Source organism: Mesocricetus auratus, unplaced genomic scaffold (assembly GCF_017639785.1).
Source record: "Mesocricetus auratus isolate SY011 unplaced genomic scaffold, BCM_Maur_2.0 Super-Scaffold_4256, whole genome shotgun sequence".
In the NCBI taxonomy this organism is placed as follows: domain Eukaryota; kingdom Metazoa; phylum Chordata; class Mammalia; order Rodentia; family Cricetidae; genus Mesocricetus; species Mesocricetus auratus.
The window spans coordinates 1,827,066-1,848,531 of NW_024429182.1; the positions used below are offsets into that span (position 1 = coordinate 1,827,066).

The 21,466-nt window shown below is 40.1% G+C and overlaps 1 protein-coding gene across 2 annotated transcripts in view; it reads left to right on the forward strand.

The window, feature by feature from the left end:
• The window catches only part of Pdzd8 (PDZ domain containing 8), a 59,108-nt gene that overhangs the window by 11,404 nt on the left and 26,238 nt on the right, over positions 1-21,466 (forward strand). For both annotated transcript variants that reach the window (XM_013124675.3, XM_005085342.4), the window contains exon 2: positions 10,648-10,770. In XM_013124675.3, coding sequence (XP_012980129.1) covers positions 10,648-10,770 — 123 coding nt within the window. The remainder of the gene's footprint in view (positions 1-10,647; positions 10,771-21,466) is intronic.

A 21,466-nucleotide genomic window follows, 5' to 3' on the forward strand; every position in this document is an offset into this window, starting at 1 on the left:
CTAGTAGTAAGAAACAATGTAACTAGGTAAAGTTCCTGTCGAGTGCAAGCATGAGGACTTCATTTGGGATCCTGAGCACCCATGTAAAAACTTAGTGAAGTAACATGTACCTGTAATCCCAGCCCTTGGTCATAGAATGTGTGGACAGGACTGTGAGAAGGTGGATCCTTAGAGCTCATTGGCCAGCTAACCCTGCTGAATCAATGAGTTCCAGGTTCAATGAGGGATCTTTCAAAAGATAAGGTGGAGGGGCTGGAGAGGTGGCTCAGCATTTAAGAGCACTGGCTGCTCTTTCAGAGGACCTGGGTTTGATTCTCAGCACCCACATATCAGCTCACAACTAAGTATAACTCTAGTTCAGGGGATCTGATGCCCTCTTCTGGCCTCTGCAGGCACATGATGCATAGACATACATGCAGACAAAATACCAATATACCTAAAATAAAGTTAAAAGATTTTTAAAAAGATAAGGCAGATTGTGACAGAGGAAGACAATTAACATTGACCTCTGGCTTCCACAATTATGTAACTCTAACACGCACAAGCCTTAGAGTCTTAACTCTTTTCAGAATGTAGTTGAGTTACTTTTTTGACTCTCCTAGACCTTCGTGGAGGGGGGCTACCAAGTCAAAACTGTACTCAGTAATACAAAAAAATGTAATTTGCCTTTTCCATTTAGTCCATTACAATGGAGTTTTCCAGAAGTCAGATGATATGACATCATTACCCTGACAGCTAATGGAATGTAAGCTTAATTTCACATGGGAATATTAATGGATATCATCCCCATAACAGCTCTTTTTTGGGTCCTTTATAATTGAAAAATACATATGAGGATCCTAAGAGCAAAGTGTTTGCAAACCCCTAGTTTAACCTGATGTTCATTTCACTATACATAAAGGAACTACTGTTCCTGTGTTAGTCACCTTTGGTGAATATTGGATATAGACATTATTTTCAGTTACTGTTTAGTACGGATAGCCCATGTTGATGGTGTAAGTCATAAATAGGAATGAATGGGTCTGCTGCAGTTTTGACTGTGCCAATTGTACTGTAATGGCAAACAAGATGCTTCAGTGCCTCATCTTTAGTCTTCATCTATAGAAAATATGTTGTTATAAGTTGTCAGAATCAAGGGTACATGTGAAAATACAGTGTGATTTACAGAAGTGCTGGGAATGTATCAACTGATACTTTTAAAAAAAGATTTATTTATTTATTATGAATACAACACCCTGCCTCCATGTATGTCTGCATACCAGAAAAGGGCACCAACTCTCATTATAGATGGTTGTGAGCCACCATGTGATTGCTGGGAATTGAACTCAGGACCTCTGGAAGAGCAGTTAGTGCTTTTAACCTCTGAGCCATCTCTCCAGCCCCCAAATGATACTTTTGTATTCTCTTATTCAAAGATAGGTGTTGGAGGTCCATGGTCTAGAGGAAAAGGAATGTAGATTTGCCAGCCTTTTTGCTTTTTAAAAGCTGATTTTCTTTTTGGGAGGGGATTTCCAGACAGGGTTTCTCTGTGGCTTTGGGGGCTGTCCTGGAACTAGCTCTTGTAGACCAGGCTGGTCTCGAACTCACAGAGATCTGCCTGCCTCTGCCTCTCGAGTGCTGGGATTAAAGGAGTGTGCCACCACCACCTGGCAAAAGCTAAAAATTTTAGACCATAAATTTTATAGGGGACACATGTATATAGGGCTCTGTGTATGATTTTAGGTCAGAGGACTACCTGTGGGAGTTCTATTGTGTGGGTCCCAGAGATTGGCCTTGGGTAGTCAAGCTTAGCAGCAAGTGCCTTTACCTGACAAACCATCTTATCAACCTTTGATTGATTGATTTACTGCTTTTTAAAAAAATATATGTTTTATTTAAATTAGAAACATGCATGCTTCACATGTCAATCTCCGCTCCCTCTCCCACCCCTCCTCCCTTGTCCATCCACCAGTACCCCCAAGCCCCCATCTAATACCCAAGCCATTCCCCAGGGAGGGTGAGGCCCTCCATGGGGGGATCTCCAGAGTCTGTCATTTCATCCAGGGCAGGACCTAGGCCCTTCCCCATGTGTCCATGATGAGAGAGCAACCCTCCATGTGGAATGGGCTCCCAAAGTTTATCTACTACCCAAGGCCCCAGAAATTGCTGAGGCCTCCTCACTGATACTACATTCAGAGAGTCTCCTGCTGGCCTCTCAGCCATCAGTCTGGGGTTCAAGAGCCCCCTCTTGTCCGGTCAGCTGTCTTTGTGGGTTTCACCAGCACAGTCTTGACCCCTTTGCTCATCACTCCTCCATCTCTGTCACTAGGTTCCAGGAGTTCAGTTCAATGTAGTATAGGATGGCATATAAGGTAGTCATCAATTGTATCATCAGGGAGGGGCTATTAAGGTAGTCTCTTCGCTATTGCTTGTTTGCCAGTTGGTGTTATCCTTGTAGATCTCTGGAAGTCTCACTGTTGTCAGCTCTCTCCGCAAACCTATAAGGACTCCATCTATTATGGTATCTCTCATCCTGCTCTCCTCTATTCTTACCCCGACTCAATCGCTTCTCGGCCTTTTGGCTAAGATTTACTGCTTTTTGTGTTAGTGGTTGGGAATGGAACGTAGAACCTTGTCCATGCTGCGTAAGCATTTACCACTGAGCTACATTCCCAGGACTAAACAGTCTTGATTATTTTTGTAGAACTAAGAGTTTGAAAACTAAAACTACTCCTAGATAGAGGATATGATTATTGAGGGAAGGACTTAAGACAGTATTTGCTGTTCTTGTTCTTAGTACCCTAACTATTTAGGAGTACTTTCTTTTCCTTCATAGGTGTATAGAAATTAAATATTTTCTTGAAGTATGGACTTGGCCATCAGTAGTACACACCAAGAAGGTTCATGAATAAAACAGTCCTCCGTGGGTTTCCTTAAGTCATTTTAAAGATGTGAATGTAGTTGTAAAATTTAATGGCTGGGAATACTGAAATGGGGGAGGCTTACTGGCTATTGTTGATTTGTTCTCTTGCATTGTTAGTTGATACTTACCATGCAAGGTACAGTTTTAAAACAATTATGGGTACTGAAATTAGGGCTATCTAAAAATCTAAAGTTGAGGGAAGAGAACTAGCCATGATTGTAAAATCTTGAGAACATGGTAAAGTTCTGAAATGCTTTGTTGTGGAGGAGGATGAGTTTGCTCTCTGACTTGTCTGTAGAAGACCTGCCTTAATGTTTGCTAAGAGGTATTTCTAGAGCGTGTCACTGTGTCACATGCTTCTTTTTTTAAAAGTAGTTTATTTTATTTTATATACATTGGTGTTTTGCCTGTAAGTATGTCTGTATGGAGAATGAGATCTCCTGGAAGAGGAATTACAGACAGCTGTGAGCTGCCATGAGGGTGCTGGAAATGAACCAAGTTCCTCTGGAAGAGCAGTCCAGTACCCTTAACCACTGAGCCATCTCCCCAGCCTGTGTGTCACATGCTTTATGAGAAAATTCTAATCTGATGCTTAAAATGCTTGCGCAAGATGAGTGCTATTACTATCTTACAAATGAAGAAACTGGACCTCTCAAAAGCTGAACTTGCCTAGAAGGTCTCAAACCTATTAAGTAGTAGAGCCAAAGTCTAAGAGCAAGTAAACAGCACTGCTTTAAATTGCTTTGTTAAAAACAGACAGACATGGGGAAATCATAGAAAACCCAAGAAGGAATTCAAAGAGAAGACAAAGATGGGGGTTATGGACGTTAAAACGGACATGGAATGAAGCATTGGAGAGTAAGGGCTAGCAATGAGTAGAGAACATTGTTCATTCAAGTGAAGCAGACATGAAATCCCAATGAAAGATATCTGAGCCATATCTAAGTTAACCCTCTTCTGTTTTGTTCCTCTTTGACTCTTACCACCTACTTCTCAGATACCTACCCTAAGAGTAGATGGAGTACAGAACATATTATTTTGTTAGCATACTGCTCTAACTTAGCTTTCGCCAATGGCGTTAAGAGTAAGAACAACATATCACCCACCTGAAGTGTGGGTGGGATTATCAGATTGGTAGGTTCAAATGCAGCTTTATTCTGAAAGGAGCACTGGCCTTGGTGTGAATACACTTCTGCTTTCAGAGTTGGTTGTATCTCTGTTCTCTATAGTTTCCAGTTTTCTCCTTTACATTATAGGATATTTGTAAATTAATCTTTCACATATTGGCAATGTTTTCATTTTCATGATTCTCTTCTGACTGAGTGTTACATGTAATACATGCTGTGTTTTTAGCCAGTTAAAAATTAAATGAAATACTGTTGCATGTGTCTTTAAGAGTTAAATAAGTTAATAGTATAGACAAAGCTCGTAGTGCAGTGCCTCCCACGTAAATGCTGGCTGGGTAAGAAGAGGACAGGCTCAGTGATGATAATAGTTCTAATAAGTTGGTTGTGGAGGCCCATCACTTTACTTTTCAGTGTCTTTGGTTCCTTGGAGAAAATGAGGAGCTTACCCCAGATAATGTTGTTGACTGAGTGTTCACATTAGTTTTGATTATCATGTAGTAGAAAAAAGTTGCTCTTAAAGAAAACATGCTTTTGTACAGTCCTGCACTGAAATCCTGTATGTGGGTGTAGAAGAAAACACATGTCCTTTATAAATACAGAGCAAACTTTTAAAGGTTGTTGACAGGCCCTTTAGAGGTAACATAGACACGTGAAGAATTCTGTGTTTAACAGGCAATGTTTATGTGACACCTTGCAGTTTATAAAGTGTTAGGATACAGTATATCTCCTCACAGATAGAGAGTATAGCCTCCCCAACTTTGGAACAAGAAATAGATGAAAAGCCTTACTGGAATCATGTGCTTTGTTTCATAATGGAGTTAAGCGTGCCGTCTCTATTTGTATTGTTTTAAATTTCGTGTTCTTTTCATAATACTTTGCCTCTTTGACAAGTCCTCCACTTGCCCTTGCCTGGGTATTTCTAGAAGTAGAATTCTTGCTTTGCATTGAGGTGTTGTGTCCTTTGTAAAACCAGCTCTAATTGTTAGGGTTTGCCTTTTACTGGGCTGAAAACTAAGAGTACACAAGCTGACTAAAGTTGAGTAGCTCTAGACCTCGGCATATTTTTATTCTGGGTTTGTAGTAAACCCTTCTCTAAAGATCACAGTGTTTGCAAACAGTTTTACTGCTGCCATGTGATGGAGATGTCACCAGCTGGCATGCAGGGTGTTTTACAGAACAATCCTGAAAAGACATCGTAGAGAAAAACATATTCTAGATGAGAAGAAGGCTTAGCTTCTTAAGTATAAGATTGAAATAACATATTCTAATATATTTTTAATATACTGAAGTAACACAAATTTAAAAATTAGACTTGTTTCTTGTCCTTAGACATTAATTGAAGATTTAACTCATTGCTTGAAAAGTTTGTAATTGTGACAGTTTAGCTCAGAATTTTGGCAAGATAAATAGTCATAAAATCAGCATGAGGATCTGAGTTCAGTCTTCTAAACCCAGATGAAAATGCTGGGCATGGTGGTATGCTTGTAATCCAGTGATGGGGAAGCTGGGACAGGAGGATCTTTGGGGTTTGCTGACCAGCCAGTGAAGTGTACAGAATTGGCAATCTTCAAGGCAATGCAAGACACTCTCAAAGGAGATGGATAACCTTATTGAGGACAACACACAAGGATGTCCCCTGGTGTCCACACACCTGCGTACCTGCACAGAAGAACACACAAGTACACACACACACATACACACACACAGGCACATGCACACACGCACGCACTTGTGCACACATTAAACAAATGAAGCATGGCCTGAATTAACTACTCTCCTGGCTTCTGATTTTTAATACTTTTTGTCCTGGTTTTTAACTTTATAAATTGAATTGTGTTATGTACTCATTTGGGTTCATTTTATTTTCTGTAAAGTATGTATAATTATAACTTAGTAGAATGATGGTAGACAATTGCTTAGTGTTATTATGAATGGCTCTACACACGTCTCTTCATGAGCATTGTGTACATTTCTTTTAGCTACTACTTGGACTAGGATTTCTGAGTCTTAGGCTTATATGTATTTTCAGATTTAATAGAGAATGACAACTTTCTAATTGTCTAATTTGGCAGTCTCACATCCCCTAGTATTTGGTTCTGTCTCCTCATTTTAGTTAATGCATATAAGCTTAAAATAGAATAGAACAGAAGGATTTATTCAGGTGTTGAGAATTTAAACCAGAACCTACTTTACCATTAAGCCACATCCTAAAGAGAAAAGATTTTATAAAAACTGCCAAGTTACTGCTCTAAACCGTACTGTCTAGGAGTGATCACTTGTAGCTATTTCTCTTTTTAACATCTGCTAAATGGTGTAATTCTAGCTTCAGTAATGCCACAGCTATTTTTGATTCAACTGTAATGTTCTTTACTGTTTAACCTCTTAAGATAGATGATATAATGTATACCACTTCTTACCATCCCTCTGCCTTTTTCCAGTATAAATATTACTGTTTTAAATTGATGACATCTATAGTCTGTTAACTCTCACAAGCAGTTTTTTTCTATTATTTTCATTTCCATGCTGGATGGATCATGTTTTCCTGTTTGTTTGAATATTTTGTAATTTTTTAAGTAAAAACTAGAAGTTTCAGGTAGTATGTTTTAGGAGTTCATGAGTACTGGGCTTTCCCACCCCAGTGCTTGTAACTGCTTTGTTTGTTTTTGAGACAGTATTTTTAATGGCGTTTTCACACGTGCTCGACTTTGGTTTACCCTCCCCCAGCTCCTTGTACTACTGCACACCTCAGTAAACTCACCTTTCTTGTTACCACATGTGATCTTTGAAACAGGATCTTATCGTGTAGCCCAGGCTAACCTTCAACTTAAGATGTGTGCTGTGTTTGTCGGGGTGCATCAGCATGCCTGGTTGTTTGCCCGTTTTTCCCTGTTACTGTCTAGAGTGTTGTAGTACAGTGTGTGGCTCCTTTCCAGGCTAAGCCTCTGGTCTTGAGTCTGTTGTTTATGACAGTTCTGCCAAGTGTAGATTGTTGTTCTTCAGCCTATCAAATCAGTGTGGCTCCCTCGGCGTAGGCTCTTTATATTTGTGTGATCCCAGGAGAGATGCTCCCAGCTCAGGAGACTCTGTAGTCCTAGGGGCTGTATGTTCCCTGAACTCTTGAATCTTCAGCAAGTTTCTATAGTCTATTGTACACCAAATTAGCTTTGCTAGGAAGAGATTTGTAGAGAGATTTTCATGCTCTTTCCTTCTCCTCTCAGTACAGTATCTGACAAGACTCTGAAAGTGGTGGTGAAAAGGAAGCTTCTCTCTGGGTGAACCCCAGCTTCAGGAACTGAGCTCTGGGTTGCCCCAGACAGGCTTATGTTGTGCCCAAAGTAGACATCTCATTCCACAAATCAAAGGACAGGGTCGTCACCCTCTACTGCACTGATGAGAACTTAGCCTTGTAACAGGCAGCTGGGGAATTGACAAGAATACTGATCAATCTTTCCCTTCTAGAGACAAAGCCCTTCACAGTCTAGAGCAGAGTCTGTCTCCCTGGGCTTATTAAGCAAGAAAGGGAGCCATCTTGGTTCAAATGTCAGACTTGACTTTCTTGCTAAGTTTTTCTAGAATTTTTGAATAGATGTTCCTTCATTTACTATTTGTCCTTAGGACCATTTCAGAGACTGTGTTTTGTTTTTAATTTCCTTTAAAATATTTTTTTTTCACAGATTTTACTGGGGAGCAGGTTAGATGATCTCACTGTCTCCCTTAATTCCAGTCTTCCTAAGATTAGTGTTTTCTAAGTTTTCTGCAGCAGGAGGAAGTGCTGGTAGCTTGCTAAGGAAGGCCGATTTTCTGCGAGCCTGAGTGGGAAAACTAACGTTTTTAATTGCTAGGTTGGCAGGAGATGGTCGAAGGGAAAGTAAAGGCAGAGCAGAAGTGGCCTGCTTTGTTGGAGGGCTTCCTTATGGGCAGAGAAAGGCTCTGTCTTGAACAGTTTTGAAAGTCAAATGTTCTTTCTTCCACCCAAGATTTACCCTCTTTATTTTTTTAAAAAATGAATTTTTAATAATTTTATATCCTGGCCGGTACCTTCCCTCCCCACCTCCCAGTCCGTCCTCCCCCCCCCGTTCCCACCTCCCAGTCCACTCCCCCTTGACATCTATTTAGGAAAGGGCAGGGCTGATTCTTTTGACTGGCTTGCTGAATGATGGCTTATCCTGTTCAATGTATTCATCTTAAATGGAATTCATCCATTTTCTGATTTTAATGTATTTTATGCATAAACATTCTTAGCAAAACACTGTAGGTATTAATAAGTCCCTCATACACCGTTTAGCTCATGCTCCTTTGAGAATTGTGACGACTTTTGACAAGGAGAATGGATTCTTAAGGCAGCTGTAATTTAATTTAGCTAAATAACTCTGAGTATTAGCATTAAATTTCTAGAGAATAATGATATTTGGAAATTTTTAAAGAGCTAATGGATTTTTATATGTGCTTCAGAAACTGTAAGGCTTATATGGTCAAAGATATCAGATATAACATTGTATTAATATATATCTCATTTCTGATCTTTTTTTTTAATCTTAAGGAATTTGGAATATGTCTGAGTCAAATGGCTGCAAAAGCAAATCAGTGCAGTCTTTTGGAGAAACTGCAGAGCCTTCTGCTTTCTATCCTACTTTAAAACCAGGAGAAAACAATAAGCATTGTCTGTTACTGCTTCTTCCTTCAGTAGATTTTCCCTTTATTCACATTTACTGGTAAATAGGACTTCCCTCCTCTGTCAGTGTTCTTCAGGATAAACCACAGTACACTGCTGATACTTTCCAAGTGTTTAATTTTTAGTGTTTGCTTTTTATAAATCAGCTCAACAACACTGAAACACTGAATGAACGAGAGGCACAGACAGTTGTGAGATGATGCCATATTGGAGATTGCAAGGCGCAAGTGGCCAGCACTTTAAATGACTGTCAGATAAGAGAAAAGAAGCCTGTGTGTTTAGTCCGCTGTGGTCTGGGCTCTGAAGCCAAGTAGAAAAAAGAAGCATGAGACCTTGAGGACCTTAAGGAGCCAGGAAAATAAACCTTCAGTTGGCACTAAAGGTCCAAAGTTATGTGCATGGTGCCTTCTGGGAGCCTGCAGTGACTTCCTAGGCTGAAAGGCTTGCTGCATTCAGAGGGTGTATGATTAGAAAGATGAATTGTGGCTGAGCATGGTGGCATATGCCCGGGGGGCAGAATCAGGTGGATCTCTGTGAGTTTGAGGCCAGCCTAGTCTACTAAGAGTTCCAGGACAGCCAGGGCTGTTACACAAAGAAGTCCTGTCTCGAAAAATAAACAAACAAACAAACAAACAAAAAACCAACCAAAAAAGGGAGGGGAGGGAGGGAGGGAGAGAGAGAGAGAGAGAGAGAGAGAGAGAGAGAGAGAGAGAGAGAGAGAGAGAGAGAGAGAGAGGAGACGAGAGGAGACGAGAGGAGAGGGAGAGAGAGATTGTGATGGCCTTTATATGTGAAACTGAGAATCTCAGTGTCAAAGTCTCTTAGAATCAATCTTGCTTTGTTGCATAGACGGGTTTTAAACTCCTGGTGAGTTCAAATAATCAAGAGGTCTTAACCCCCCCCCTTTTTTTTTTTGGTTTTTTGAGACAGGGTTTTTCTGTGGCTTTGGAGGCTGTCCTGGAACTCGCTTGGTAGTCCAGGCTGGTCTCAAACTCACACAGATCCGCCTGCCTCTGCCTCCCGAGTGCTGGGATTAAAGGTGTGCACCACCAACGCCCGGCCGGTCCTAACCTCTTTTAGTTGCTAGGATTGCAGATGTATGTCACCACACCCAGGTGTTTTCTGTTTGTTTCTTCTTTTAAACTTTAGAATTTTTGTAAACAGGTAAATGTCATGGCTAGTGTAGATTGAAAAATCACAGAACCTCAAGCCCAGTTTTCTCTTATATTCTTTGTCCTTTGCATTAATGGGGGATTATGAGTTGTGGTTGAAGTTCAAGTTTTGCTCTTTTTAGACTCCTACAATTTATAACCGAGCACAGGTCATCTCCATAAGAAAAAGGTTATTAATGTTAACCACAGAGTGTCCAGTAAGCCATAGATGAGATGTTTTGTAGTTTGGGCTTTGATAAAGTCAGCTTAGCTTGAATTCTGGTTAGGCCCTGCTTTGTAAAGTTGAATCAAACCTTTAGCAACCTTTCTGACCTTTACTATCTAGAGAGGGGAGTAGGCAGTAACACCCAGTATTGAATGTGAGCGTTAAGATCACTCATATAAAGCCATTCCCATTGCTAGCAATTACCTTTGCTGCTGTTTGTTATTATTTTCATTATTATGTACTAATCACTATCATCTTGTGTCCACTGACCATGCATTCTGAATTTTGATCATGTATTGTAGGGATGTCTCATCTGATCGAAAGAATCTGTCTCCATTCAAACCTCTTGGTGTTTCCCTTTTTGATATTCAAGTTACCTGGGCTTGTCAGTAAGGGTATTCACAAAACCACAACTCCTGGATGATACAAAGAGGGCTCCATTTGTTTTGGTTTTGTAGAGCTAATGTGTTATTAAGTGTTTTGAATCTTTTGTTAAACAGGTAGATATTCATTATGCTCTAATCTATGGTTATTATACAGAAATTTAGACTTATCTTTACTTTTGTCAGGTTTAAGCCGTTTTTTCCATACCAAGCCTTGCAAGAATTTGAAGAAGATGAAGAACTTATCCATATTCAACAGTGGGCACTTACTGAAGGCCGGCTTAAAGTTACTTTGTTAGAGTGTAGCAGGTATGTCCTTTGTTTTCTCTTTACTCCGTGTGGGCAAGAAAGTATGATAGAAATGTACTTAAAGACTGTTATGTTTATTCTGTTTCTATACTAGTTTATATCGTAGTATTTTATCCTTTAAATAGTTTGAACATAAATCTAATGAAAACAGTGTTTTCCAGTTTGAAGAACACATGGAAATAATTTATTTTGCAATAATCCCCAAATTTTCACATGCGTAGGTGCTATGCTGACATTTTATTGGAGAGTACTTGTAGCATAGCAGTTTTGAGAATTATGATTAATAAAAATGATCACTAAAGCCAGGAGGTGGTGGCGCGCGTGCCTTTAATCCCAGTACCTGGGAGATAGAGGCAGATGGATCTCTGTGAGTTCAAGACCAGCCTGGTCTACAAGAGCTAGTTCCAGGACAGGCTCCAACACTGTCTCGGAAAACAAACAAACAAAATGTTCACTAAAGTGACTAACCCATATTTTTAACCCTGTGCATTTGGAACTAGTCTTTCCTAGCCTCAGTGTTTTACCACCAGAATCCAAGTTGTATTAATTTCTTGCCTAAATTAATTACTACACTAATTTTATCACTCTTAACACTTTTGGTTTCCAGTATGAGAGCCAAAAGGACCTTTAAAATGCAAATCTAACTGTCTCTCTCCTACTTAAAGCTCAGTAGCTTCCCTCTCACTCCTAGGATGGCATCCAGATCTACTCCTGATCTACAAGTGTCCTTTTATCCAGCTTCTTTTCCACTGCCTTCTGTTCAGGCCCTCACTCATAGCGTGTCAGATATACAGGCCTTCTTACGAGAGGGTTTGACAAGACTTCCTTCAAAAAGCTAGGTAGCAAGTATTAGGGGTACTGTGTTTCCCTTGGTGCCTGTCATATCTCCCCAGCTCTGCTGTGTAAGGCAGAATCAGTCACCAGCAACGTAGAAATGAGTGGGCTGAAGTACTGTGATGACTTTTTAACCACTTAAAAATGTAAAATCTATTGATAACCTACATAAACAGTTGCTTGAATTTGGTCCATAGCCTCCCACTTTCAGCCTAGATATCTTTTTTATTTTTTTGAGACAGGGTTTCTTTGTGTAGCTTTGGCTGGCCTAGAATTAGCTCTGTAGACCAGGCTGGCCTCGAACTCAAAGAGATCCGCCTGCCTCTGCCTCCCTAATACTGGGATTAAAGGTGTGCGCCACCACCGCCCAACTAGCCTAGACATCTTAAAGGATAGCTCCTTACTGCTTGTCACCTGCCTTCTTGGCCCATATTGTCTCATGCTTTTTGAAACTAGCCTGTCTTGGTACACTCAAAAGCTACCTTCTTAATGTCTGCTCAGCATTCTAAATTCAGTATACTGTCCTCCAGGCTTACATTCTTGTGACACTTGATTATACGACTATTTAATCACTTTCATATTTTATTTCCAACTCATAATACAAATAAGCACTTGAGTTATATTTTGTTCCTAATACAGTTGAGTCTTGCAAATAGATTCATTCTGATTATACTGATTATGTAATAACTCATTTTTGCTGGAGTTTTTCTTGTCCTGCCAGGTCCCTCGACTGCTTGGCCCCCAATGAACACACAGACGCTACATTAGTTATAAAACTGTTGGCCAGTGTCTAGGGCTTCTTATTGGCTAGCTCTGTCTTAATTATTAACCATTTCAACTAATTTATGTATTTCCACATGGTTTTGGCTTACTGGAGAAGGGTCCAGACCTGTTATTCCTTTGGCAGCTACATGATGTCTGTCTCTCATGGTCTCCCTCTGCCTACTTTTCCCAGAATTCTCTTCGTCTCCTAGTCACGCCTAACTTACTGCCTCTATTATACAATTTTATTCATCAATCAATTAAGAGAAACACATATGCAAGAAGGACATCCCCATCAACTCATTTTTTTAAGTCCTGTGGTTACTGAGGATTGTGCTTCATTCTGTCAGAAAGTCTTGACAGGAGTCTTTAACTGAAAAAGGGAGGCCAAATATGCCACATGTGTCATAAAAGGAACCATAGTATACACTAAAACAGACACAGTAGGTATGAGGCTAGGTATTTAGAAAAACAATTATTTCTTCTGCCCCAGTGCTCCTGGGGGTCTCAATGGTTGATTATGTGTCTGTTAGCTTGTGGTCATTGACTGTGCCTTTGTTCACATTCCTGCTGTGCTTAAGCAGCTGTTCACTTAAAGCCTTGCTAAGGAATCAAAGGCTGTGTTAGGCATTGAGAAAGAATAGGTGGGCATTAATATAGGCCATCTTGAATCGAAATAAATGATACAAAGGAAAACATTAGGATTTGTGGAATATTTGCAACCTTCTGTATTTTAATAAAGAACGGCTTGCTGAATCTCAGAAAGAATATAGAAGACTTATTTAGGGAAGTGTAGGGGAACTGGGCTTATGATAAGGGCCAGGGTCAATGTGACAGCCTAACTCTTCACTATACATGTTTTTATATTGCATTTTTGTGACTCTGTCACCTGTCAAAAATTAGATTGGAAGTTTTGTTTGTCTGTTTTTTTGTTTTTTGAGACAGGGATTCTCTGTGGCTTTGGAGCCTGTCCTGGAACTAGCTCTTGTACACCAGGCTGGTCTTGAACTCACAGAGATCTGCCTGCCTCTGCCTCCCAAGTGCTGGGATTAAAGGTGTGAGCCACCACCGCCTGGCAGGTTGGAAGTTTTATGGAGTACAGAATTGACTTAAAAGAGAAAGTAGGGAAAATAGTTTATTTTATCAGTGTTCTTATGTTAGCTCTGTGTGCTTGGGATAGTAACCAATATTTTTAAGCAGGTGGTAGCTTCATATTTGAAATGTGTATACCATCAAAATAATTTTCTAGGTATTATTTTTATAAGTGCAAACAGATAAATTTTAACCTTATGATAAAATGTCATTATTCACATAATTTAAGGATTAATTAGAGTTTTTATATAAGGGAGAAAATAAGTTGTTGTTCTCAACTCATCCTAGTATTTTTGTCTCAAAAGACTGGCATACACAATAGGGATGAGTTGGTTCAACAGTGGCTGGCTGTACACTAGAGATGCTAAGATTTGTGCAGTTTCTCGGTCTATGAGGCTGGCTGACACTGAAGACCTGACATTCAGTCTGTGTTGGAAGGCTAAAGAAGCTGACTTCTGATGCCAGCAAAGGATAACAGCATAGGATAGGTGTTCTCACCAGTAGGGAGTAAAGGCAGGCAGGCAAGCAAAAGCAGTGTTGTTTTTCACCTGTATCTCTTTACATATAGGCTGCTATGGGAAGGTGTTTCCTACCCTGAGAGAGTATCTTTCCCACTCAGTCGGTCCTCAGGAAATAACTTTATAGACCCACACAGAAGTGTGTCTTAGAGGATCCCACATTCAATTAAGTTGGCAGCCAAGATTAACTATTACATATATTCTATTTTTTAAAGATTTATTTATTTTCATTTTATGTGTGTGAGGATTTTGCCTGCATGTATGTAAGTGAACTGTGTGTGCCTGGTGCTGGCAGAAGCCACAAGAGGATTCTGGATCCCCTGGAACTATAGTTAGGAACAGTGAGCTGCCATGTGATGCTGGGGCCTGAACCCAGGTTAGAGAAACAGCAGTTTCTCCTAAGCACTGAGCCATCTCTCTGCCCACCTTCCATTCTTATTAAAGCTTAGATTGTTCCTTAGTATAGATTTCCTTTTACTTAATATAAAAGTAGAACTTTCTATTCAGATAGGGTTTGTGTGATTCAAACTAAAGGAATTCTCGTATTATTTCAATCTTGTTCAATATAAAAATCACAGTTTATTATTATCTCTGAAACAAAATGACAGCAAAGGAGTAAAAGAAAAGAACAATGAAAGTGCATCTTTTATAGAAGACAGCCCAGAAAATACTTACAATTTTACATTTAGAGATGATATAAAGGCCTAACACCTTTTGAGATAATTTTCACCATAATTATTTAGTGATACGAAAAAGGTTGTAATGAATAGAATATTCAAAAAAATTTTAAATGCAAGACAATTAACTAAAAGTGTTTTTGTAGACCATTTGGATATAGATAGCTAAAGTTCTAAATTGGCTTGCTTTTGCTGGGGTTTTAGTACTTACACACACACACACACACACACACACACACACACACACACACCAATAAATAAATACAAAGAAAATCTTCCACTAATTTTCCTCCTAATCTCTGGAATGGAATATGATACTCATTATCTATGGTCAACCATGGCTCTTGTAAAGACTTTATTTTTTAAACTGTTCACTTTGAAATAGTGAAAAAGTTATGTGTGAATAGTACTTATACATTTCTAGCTATTTATTTTGAAATCATTTTAGACTTAAGAGCAAGCATGAAGTTTTTTTTTAAAGATTTATTTATTGATTACATATACAGTGTTCTGCCTGCATGCCAGAAGAGGGCACCAGACAGATTGAATTGTAGATGGCTGTGAGCCACCATGTGGTTCCTGGGAATTGAACTCAGGACCCCTGGAAGAGCAGTCATTGCTCTTAACCTCTGAGCCATCTCTCCAGCCCCCAGCATGAAGGTTTTTATCCAACTAATATGCTAAAAGATTTGAGATAAATGAAAATTTTAAGATATACTTTTTTAAAGGTGTATGAGTGGTTTGCCTGCAGTATTTATGTGTATTATGTGTGTGTCTGATACCTGCATAAGTCAGAAGAGGGTGTCTGGTCTCCTTGGGACTGGAGTCAGAGATAGTTGTAAAACTCAAGTGTAGTTATGTTAAGAAGGTAAATTTCCTCAAAAACAGCTGTGTAGAGATCAATTTCCCTGATACAAATGAAATTTAATGAATTTTTTAGTTTGTTTTTTTAAAATTTAACTTTTTTAACTGACAGTGTTTATCTTATGTAACATGCTTTAAAATACGCATACATTATAGAGCTACTAAATGGAGATAATTATTTTCCTGAAGTTCACATTTTTTTTTTTTATAAATTACACGTGTTGAAGAGAAAATGATTCTGGCTCTAAATTCTAAGAGGGATTTATCATATTATGTGAAAGATATTGGGTGACATAACAGATACATTGAGGGGCTTATTTTATCAGCCAGTTACACTTTGAAAAACAAATTGAAAACATGACAAGTAAAGTTTTGTTGTGGGAGTTCCATACTCCAAAGTAGCACACTCAGGATAGTCTGTTCTCACTTTAAGTGGATTATGCTAATTCCATCAGATCTTCACAGAGTCCTGTGCTCTCAGCAGCTTTTAGGATGTTGTTTTGTTTTATTGGGTTCTAAAAACACAGCTTTAAAAGTATGTTGTTTTCAGTGTTAAGTATGATACACATACAGAAATCCATCACTTGCCTTACCACCTTTATTTCTTGTTATTGTAATCTCAAGACTTCTAGTTTTTCTCAACAGTTATAATTCCTTACTATCTGTGTTGCTGCGATTCAATCCCTGACTAAAGCTACTTAGTGAAGGAAGGGATTATTTTGGGCCACAGTTTGAGGTACAGTCCATCATGGTGAGGAAGTCATTATGTGGCAGGAGTGTGAAGTTACTTATCACATTGCACCAGCAGGTGGAAAGCAGAGAGAGAGGGGAATGATTTGCTCAACTCCCTTTCTCCTTTGTCCAGGAGATTGGTGCTGCCCATATTTAGGGTGAGTGTTCTGTCCGTGTCAGTTCTCCCTCATATGACCATATGTTTCCATGGCGATTCTAAATCCCACCAAACCTAACAATGAAGATGAACACTCACAAGTCTGCTTCTCAGTGTGACACTCAGTCACAGCACTTAAGCTGTGATCTCACAATGCAGAACGAATGTATTCAGTCCAACTGCAGAAGTACCCCAGTCTGTAACTTTAACCCAGCACTGTCTGAGTGTCCAGAGTTGAAGTCTAGCACGAATTCTCTTTGGTCTTAGTAATAAAAACCCAGAGACAGATATTGTGGTTAAAGCTGAAGATCAGAGAAGCAAAGCGGCCAGCCAGTGAGTTCTCATCTCTACCAATGCTCAGACTGAAAAGGTAATCCTGTCCTCATACTACATCTCACATCTCTAGACTACATCTGTCTTCATCAGACCTCAGACTGCCTTCTGCCTAGACTGAGTCTCTCTTTTCTCTCCTCCTGCCTTGTATTCCTCTCTCTGCCCAGCTACATCACTCCTATCTTCACCTCCTTAGTGCTGGGATTAAAGGATGTCACTCGTTTGTGTGAGCTCTGTTTCTCTCTTAGAATGATTCAATCTTGTGTAGCTCAGGGTGGCTTTGAACTTCTGCCTCTGTCTCCTGTGAGTGCTGGGATTAAAGGTGTGTACCACCACTGTATGGTCTCTATAGCTAACTAGTGTGGCTAGCTATGCACTCTGATCTTCAGGCAAGCTTGATTTGTTAGATCATAATCAAAATATCTTCTGGATGATTGTTATACAAGCAAAAAGACATGAGTTTTAATCCCCAGCACCCACTTAAAAGCTGGGCATAGTCGCATGAAGCTATAACCCCCTCATTGTACTGTGGAGACAAGCAGATCCTGGGAGCTTGCTGCCTGCTCAGCTCTGCTGAAAAGGAACTTCAGGTTCCATGGGAAAGCACTAGAGGATGACACCCAAAATACCCCCCCCTCATGTGCTTGCTAAACATGTGCTGGGTATGTCTGTGCTCCCAAGGGCTTGGGTATGTCCACCCCAGTCCTGTTACCTATGTCACACAGCTTCTCTCTCAGGCCATCTGCTCCTTGCCTTCAGCTTTTCTTAGCAGATGACCTATGGTTCCGGGGTGTTCATTACAACTTGGCTTCAGCTTCACAGCTTCAGGCAGTGTCCTCTTTGTAGATGCTCTACCACATATTGCCCCCTAAATCTTGCAACTTTTGTTTCTGAAAAACCAGTGCCATGTGAATCATGCTGCCAGGTTTTACATTTGGCTGGGATGAAGCCTGGTTCCCTTGGACCACAGTTCCAACTACCTGGTGAAATACTTCCTTAGGCAGAGAACCCCTTTAGCTGCATATCCCCTTAAACTCTTTTCAAATTTTACAAGACAGAGCCTTTGGTGAGTGAACACCTTTCCTCTTGCTCCAGTACAGAGCAATGTTTCTCTTTAATGGTGCTAGTAATAGCTAGTTATATACAGCCAGTTTTGAACCTGCCTCATCTGTAACTTCAAATTCACTCACAGTTTTTTCCACTAAACTGCACATTTTTAATTCCTTCCTGCTCCACTTTTTGCTCTTTTTCTCTGTATAGTTGGAGGAGAGCAGAAAGCAAAACCATGACACAGCCTGAATGAATACTTTCCTTCTTGACATTTCTTATGCTTAATGGGTCAGCCTTGCACAAGTTCTCAGGATATTGGCAGAAGGCAGGCACACTCTTTACCAGAATAGAACACACAGAGTGTCCAGCCCAGTCCCTGATAGAGTCCCCATCTGACGTATCATGACCTAGTCTTCCAGTCCTAGCGGAGTGGCCCATTTGATTTTGCTTTTCAAATTCTCAGGCTTTTCTGTCCCTGTGTTCCTGACTCCTCCACATTCCTTCTTTAAACCAGGTCTAAAGGCCTACGACAGTCAGGTTATCACAGCAGCAGCTCTGCTTCTTGGTGCCAGTTTTCTGTATTAGCTACCTTTCTTGTTAACTCTGATATAATACCAGATAAAAGCAACTTGACTCACAGTTGAGGACACAGTGTAGCACGAATAATAAAATCCCAGAGACAGATATTGGGGCTCAAGGTGAAGATCAGAAAAGCACAGCAGCCAAGCCACCAGAGAGCTCTTACCTCTACCAAGGCTGGGAGATCCTGTCCTCAATGTGGCTGGAGACAAATTGCCTAAGACTGAATGCCAGCTCTGAGACCTTGCTCCTGTCTTAAATACCTCTCTACTGCTGGCCCTTTAGTTTATTCTTCAACATTCTTAAGTACCCAACCAAAAGTGGGGACATGGCAAAAGACTTGTATTGTCATGTGTAAGGAGCAAACAGACTTACTTCCCTTAATCCTCCAGGCATTTGGTAGCCACACCTGTTATCCCTTCTTCAGGGTCAAGAGCAAACACACCTGAGCTCAAGTCTGTTGTTGTTTGGATAAGACACCAACTAACAAGGCTGAAACATCCTGCAGTAGCCAAGCCTTAGACCTTTAGGCCTTTTGACTTATTAAGGACAGTTTTGAACTCTCTGACCTTGAGGAAAGATGAAGCAGACCCATCTTTATGGGCCCCAACAGGAAGGACAAAGAGGGAGAGCAAGGAAAGAGATATCTTGATTGAGGGAGTCATTATGGGGCTATGGAGAAACCTGGAACCAGAAAAATTCTCAGGAATCCACAAGAATGAACCCAACTAAGACCCTAAGTATCAGTGGAGAGGGTGCCTGAACTGGCTTCCCCTGTAATCAGATTGATGACTATCTGAAATATCATCATAGAATCTTCATCCAGTAACTGATAGAAGCAGATGCAGAGATCCACAGGTAAGCATTTGAAGAGAGGGAACAAAGATGTCAAGATTATTTTGGGGATATCCACAGAAACAGCTGAACTGAACTAGTAGTAACTCATGACTCTGGACTGACAGGGGTGGGGGAACCTGCATCGTACCAAACTAAGCCCTCTAAATTGGGTGACAGTAGAGTGGCTTGGGCAGTCTGTGGGACCACTGACAGTGCGACCAGGATTTATCCCTAATTCTTGAATTGGCTTTTTGGAGCCCATTCTCTTTGGAGGGATACCATGTTCAGCCTAGATATGGGGAGGGAGGGGCTTGGTCCTGCCTCAAAGCAAGGTGCCAGAGTTGGTGAACTCCCCATGGGAAGCCTTACCCTCTCTGAGGAGTGGATGGGGTAGGGTGCGGGGAAAGAGGGGTTAGCAGGAGGAGGGGAGGAAGTGGGAACTTGGATTGGTATGTAAAATGGGAAGAGATTGTTTTTAAAATAAGAAAATGATATAAAAACAACCCACAAACTAGCAGTTTTTAAAGGTTAGTTATATCAAAGCAGGCTTTTGTCTGCTTGGTGGTTTTCGGTGTCTGTAAGCATGGCTTCCGCATTCTTTCTGCCCAGTTCTTGTCATTGCAGTGTTGTGAGTTTCACTACTCTGACATAAAGTGTGTGCTTATTGGCTTTTATGCAGCTGTTGACTTGTTTTTGTTTTCTGGTTGCATTTGGTGCTTTTATGGGAGAGATTTAAAGAGTCAAGCCACTTACTTGAAGGCTTACAAACAAACACTTGTCAGAAAACAAAATATGTCAATGTAGTTACAGACCCTGTTAACTTTTATTTTCAGTTCCTTAACCCCAGTTATGTAAAATACGTGAGCATGCGCACTGGACACTAGCTGAACAGTGGGTTTTGTAAAATTGGAACAAAACAACAACAGTGAAGAAAGCTGATGAGTTAACATCAGGTTGCTTTTTTCTTTTAAAGTTTTTTCTTCTTTTTTATGTGTGTATGAGAGTGAGTATGGGTGCTTCATGGAGGCTCAAAGGGTGTAGGGCCCTCTGGAAGAGCAGAAAGTTTGTAACCCTGAGCCATTTCTCTAGCTCCAGGTTACATTTGTTTGTCTGTTAGTTTGTATGTTTAAGTTAAAGCAGAAGGAGTTAGCAGAAACCTGTTTTCAGGACAAATTGATCAGTTTGGGGATGCATTTACTTCCTTACTGTTTGTATTTAACTGTGTGGCATTGGTGTAAAGTATGTGCGGGTGAAGTAGGGTGGATGTTGGGTATCTTCCTCTGAAGGCAGAGTAAGGAAGTCCACGTACACACGAATAAGAATAGCATATTTATTTGGGGAGCACTCACAATGGAGATAAATAGACGTCATGTAGGTGCTGGAAACCAAACCCAGGTCTTCTTGCAGGAGCAGCAAATGGTCTTTATTTCTGATCCAGCTATCTAGCCCCCTCCCTCTTATCTGCTCTTAAATTGTGTTATTTTGCTTTTTATTGTTACGTCATAGCTTTTGTTCCTCCTAAATACTTGACCTTTATCAAATACATTTGAAAATATTTGCTCCTAAGGTCTGGGAATTGTCTCATTTATGTGATATACCCTTTAAAATATGAAAGTAATTCTCTGGGGTTTTGTGTGTGTTTTATCCCTGTGCTGGGACCCATCTCAGGACCTGTTATATAAGTGCTCTGCCACTGAACTAGAGGCCAGCTGTTTGTGGGTCTGGTTTTATGTCTTTTTGTTTGTTTTGTTTGTTTGTTTTGGATTTAATACTTTGTATCATAATAAAGCATAGCTTAGTCTAGGACAAGATTTTTCTTCTGAATTTTGTATCTCATATTTAATAATGTGACTGTTTTGATTTAATTTTTTGCTGTGTGTTATGTTATCTTTAAAACATTTTGAAATCACTATGAAAAATGTAGAATAGCTGATTATGACAAGAAGAATTCCTGAGACCTCTGCTTTCTGGTTCTTGACTGTCAGGAGCTTGGAGCTGCTATTGATACAGAGTTCTGTGCTCTTGGGGAAGCCTGAGGCAGTTCACTCTCTGAACAGATGATGGCAGTAGAGCTCTAGTGAATGAACATTCTTGGTAGTCTCAATCATCAGCATTTTTAAAGTTAGAATTTCTTAATATGTTTGACCTGTGTTCTATTTGGTAGTAGGTTATTAGGCACTAAGTGTGGAGTCATTTTAAAGGTTCTTTAATATTTAAATTTAGGGACTTTCTCTCCCATCATAAATCATTCAGTATTCTCT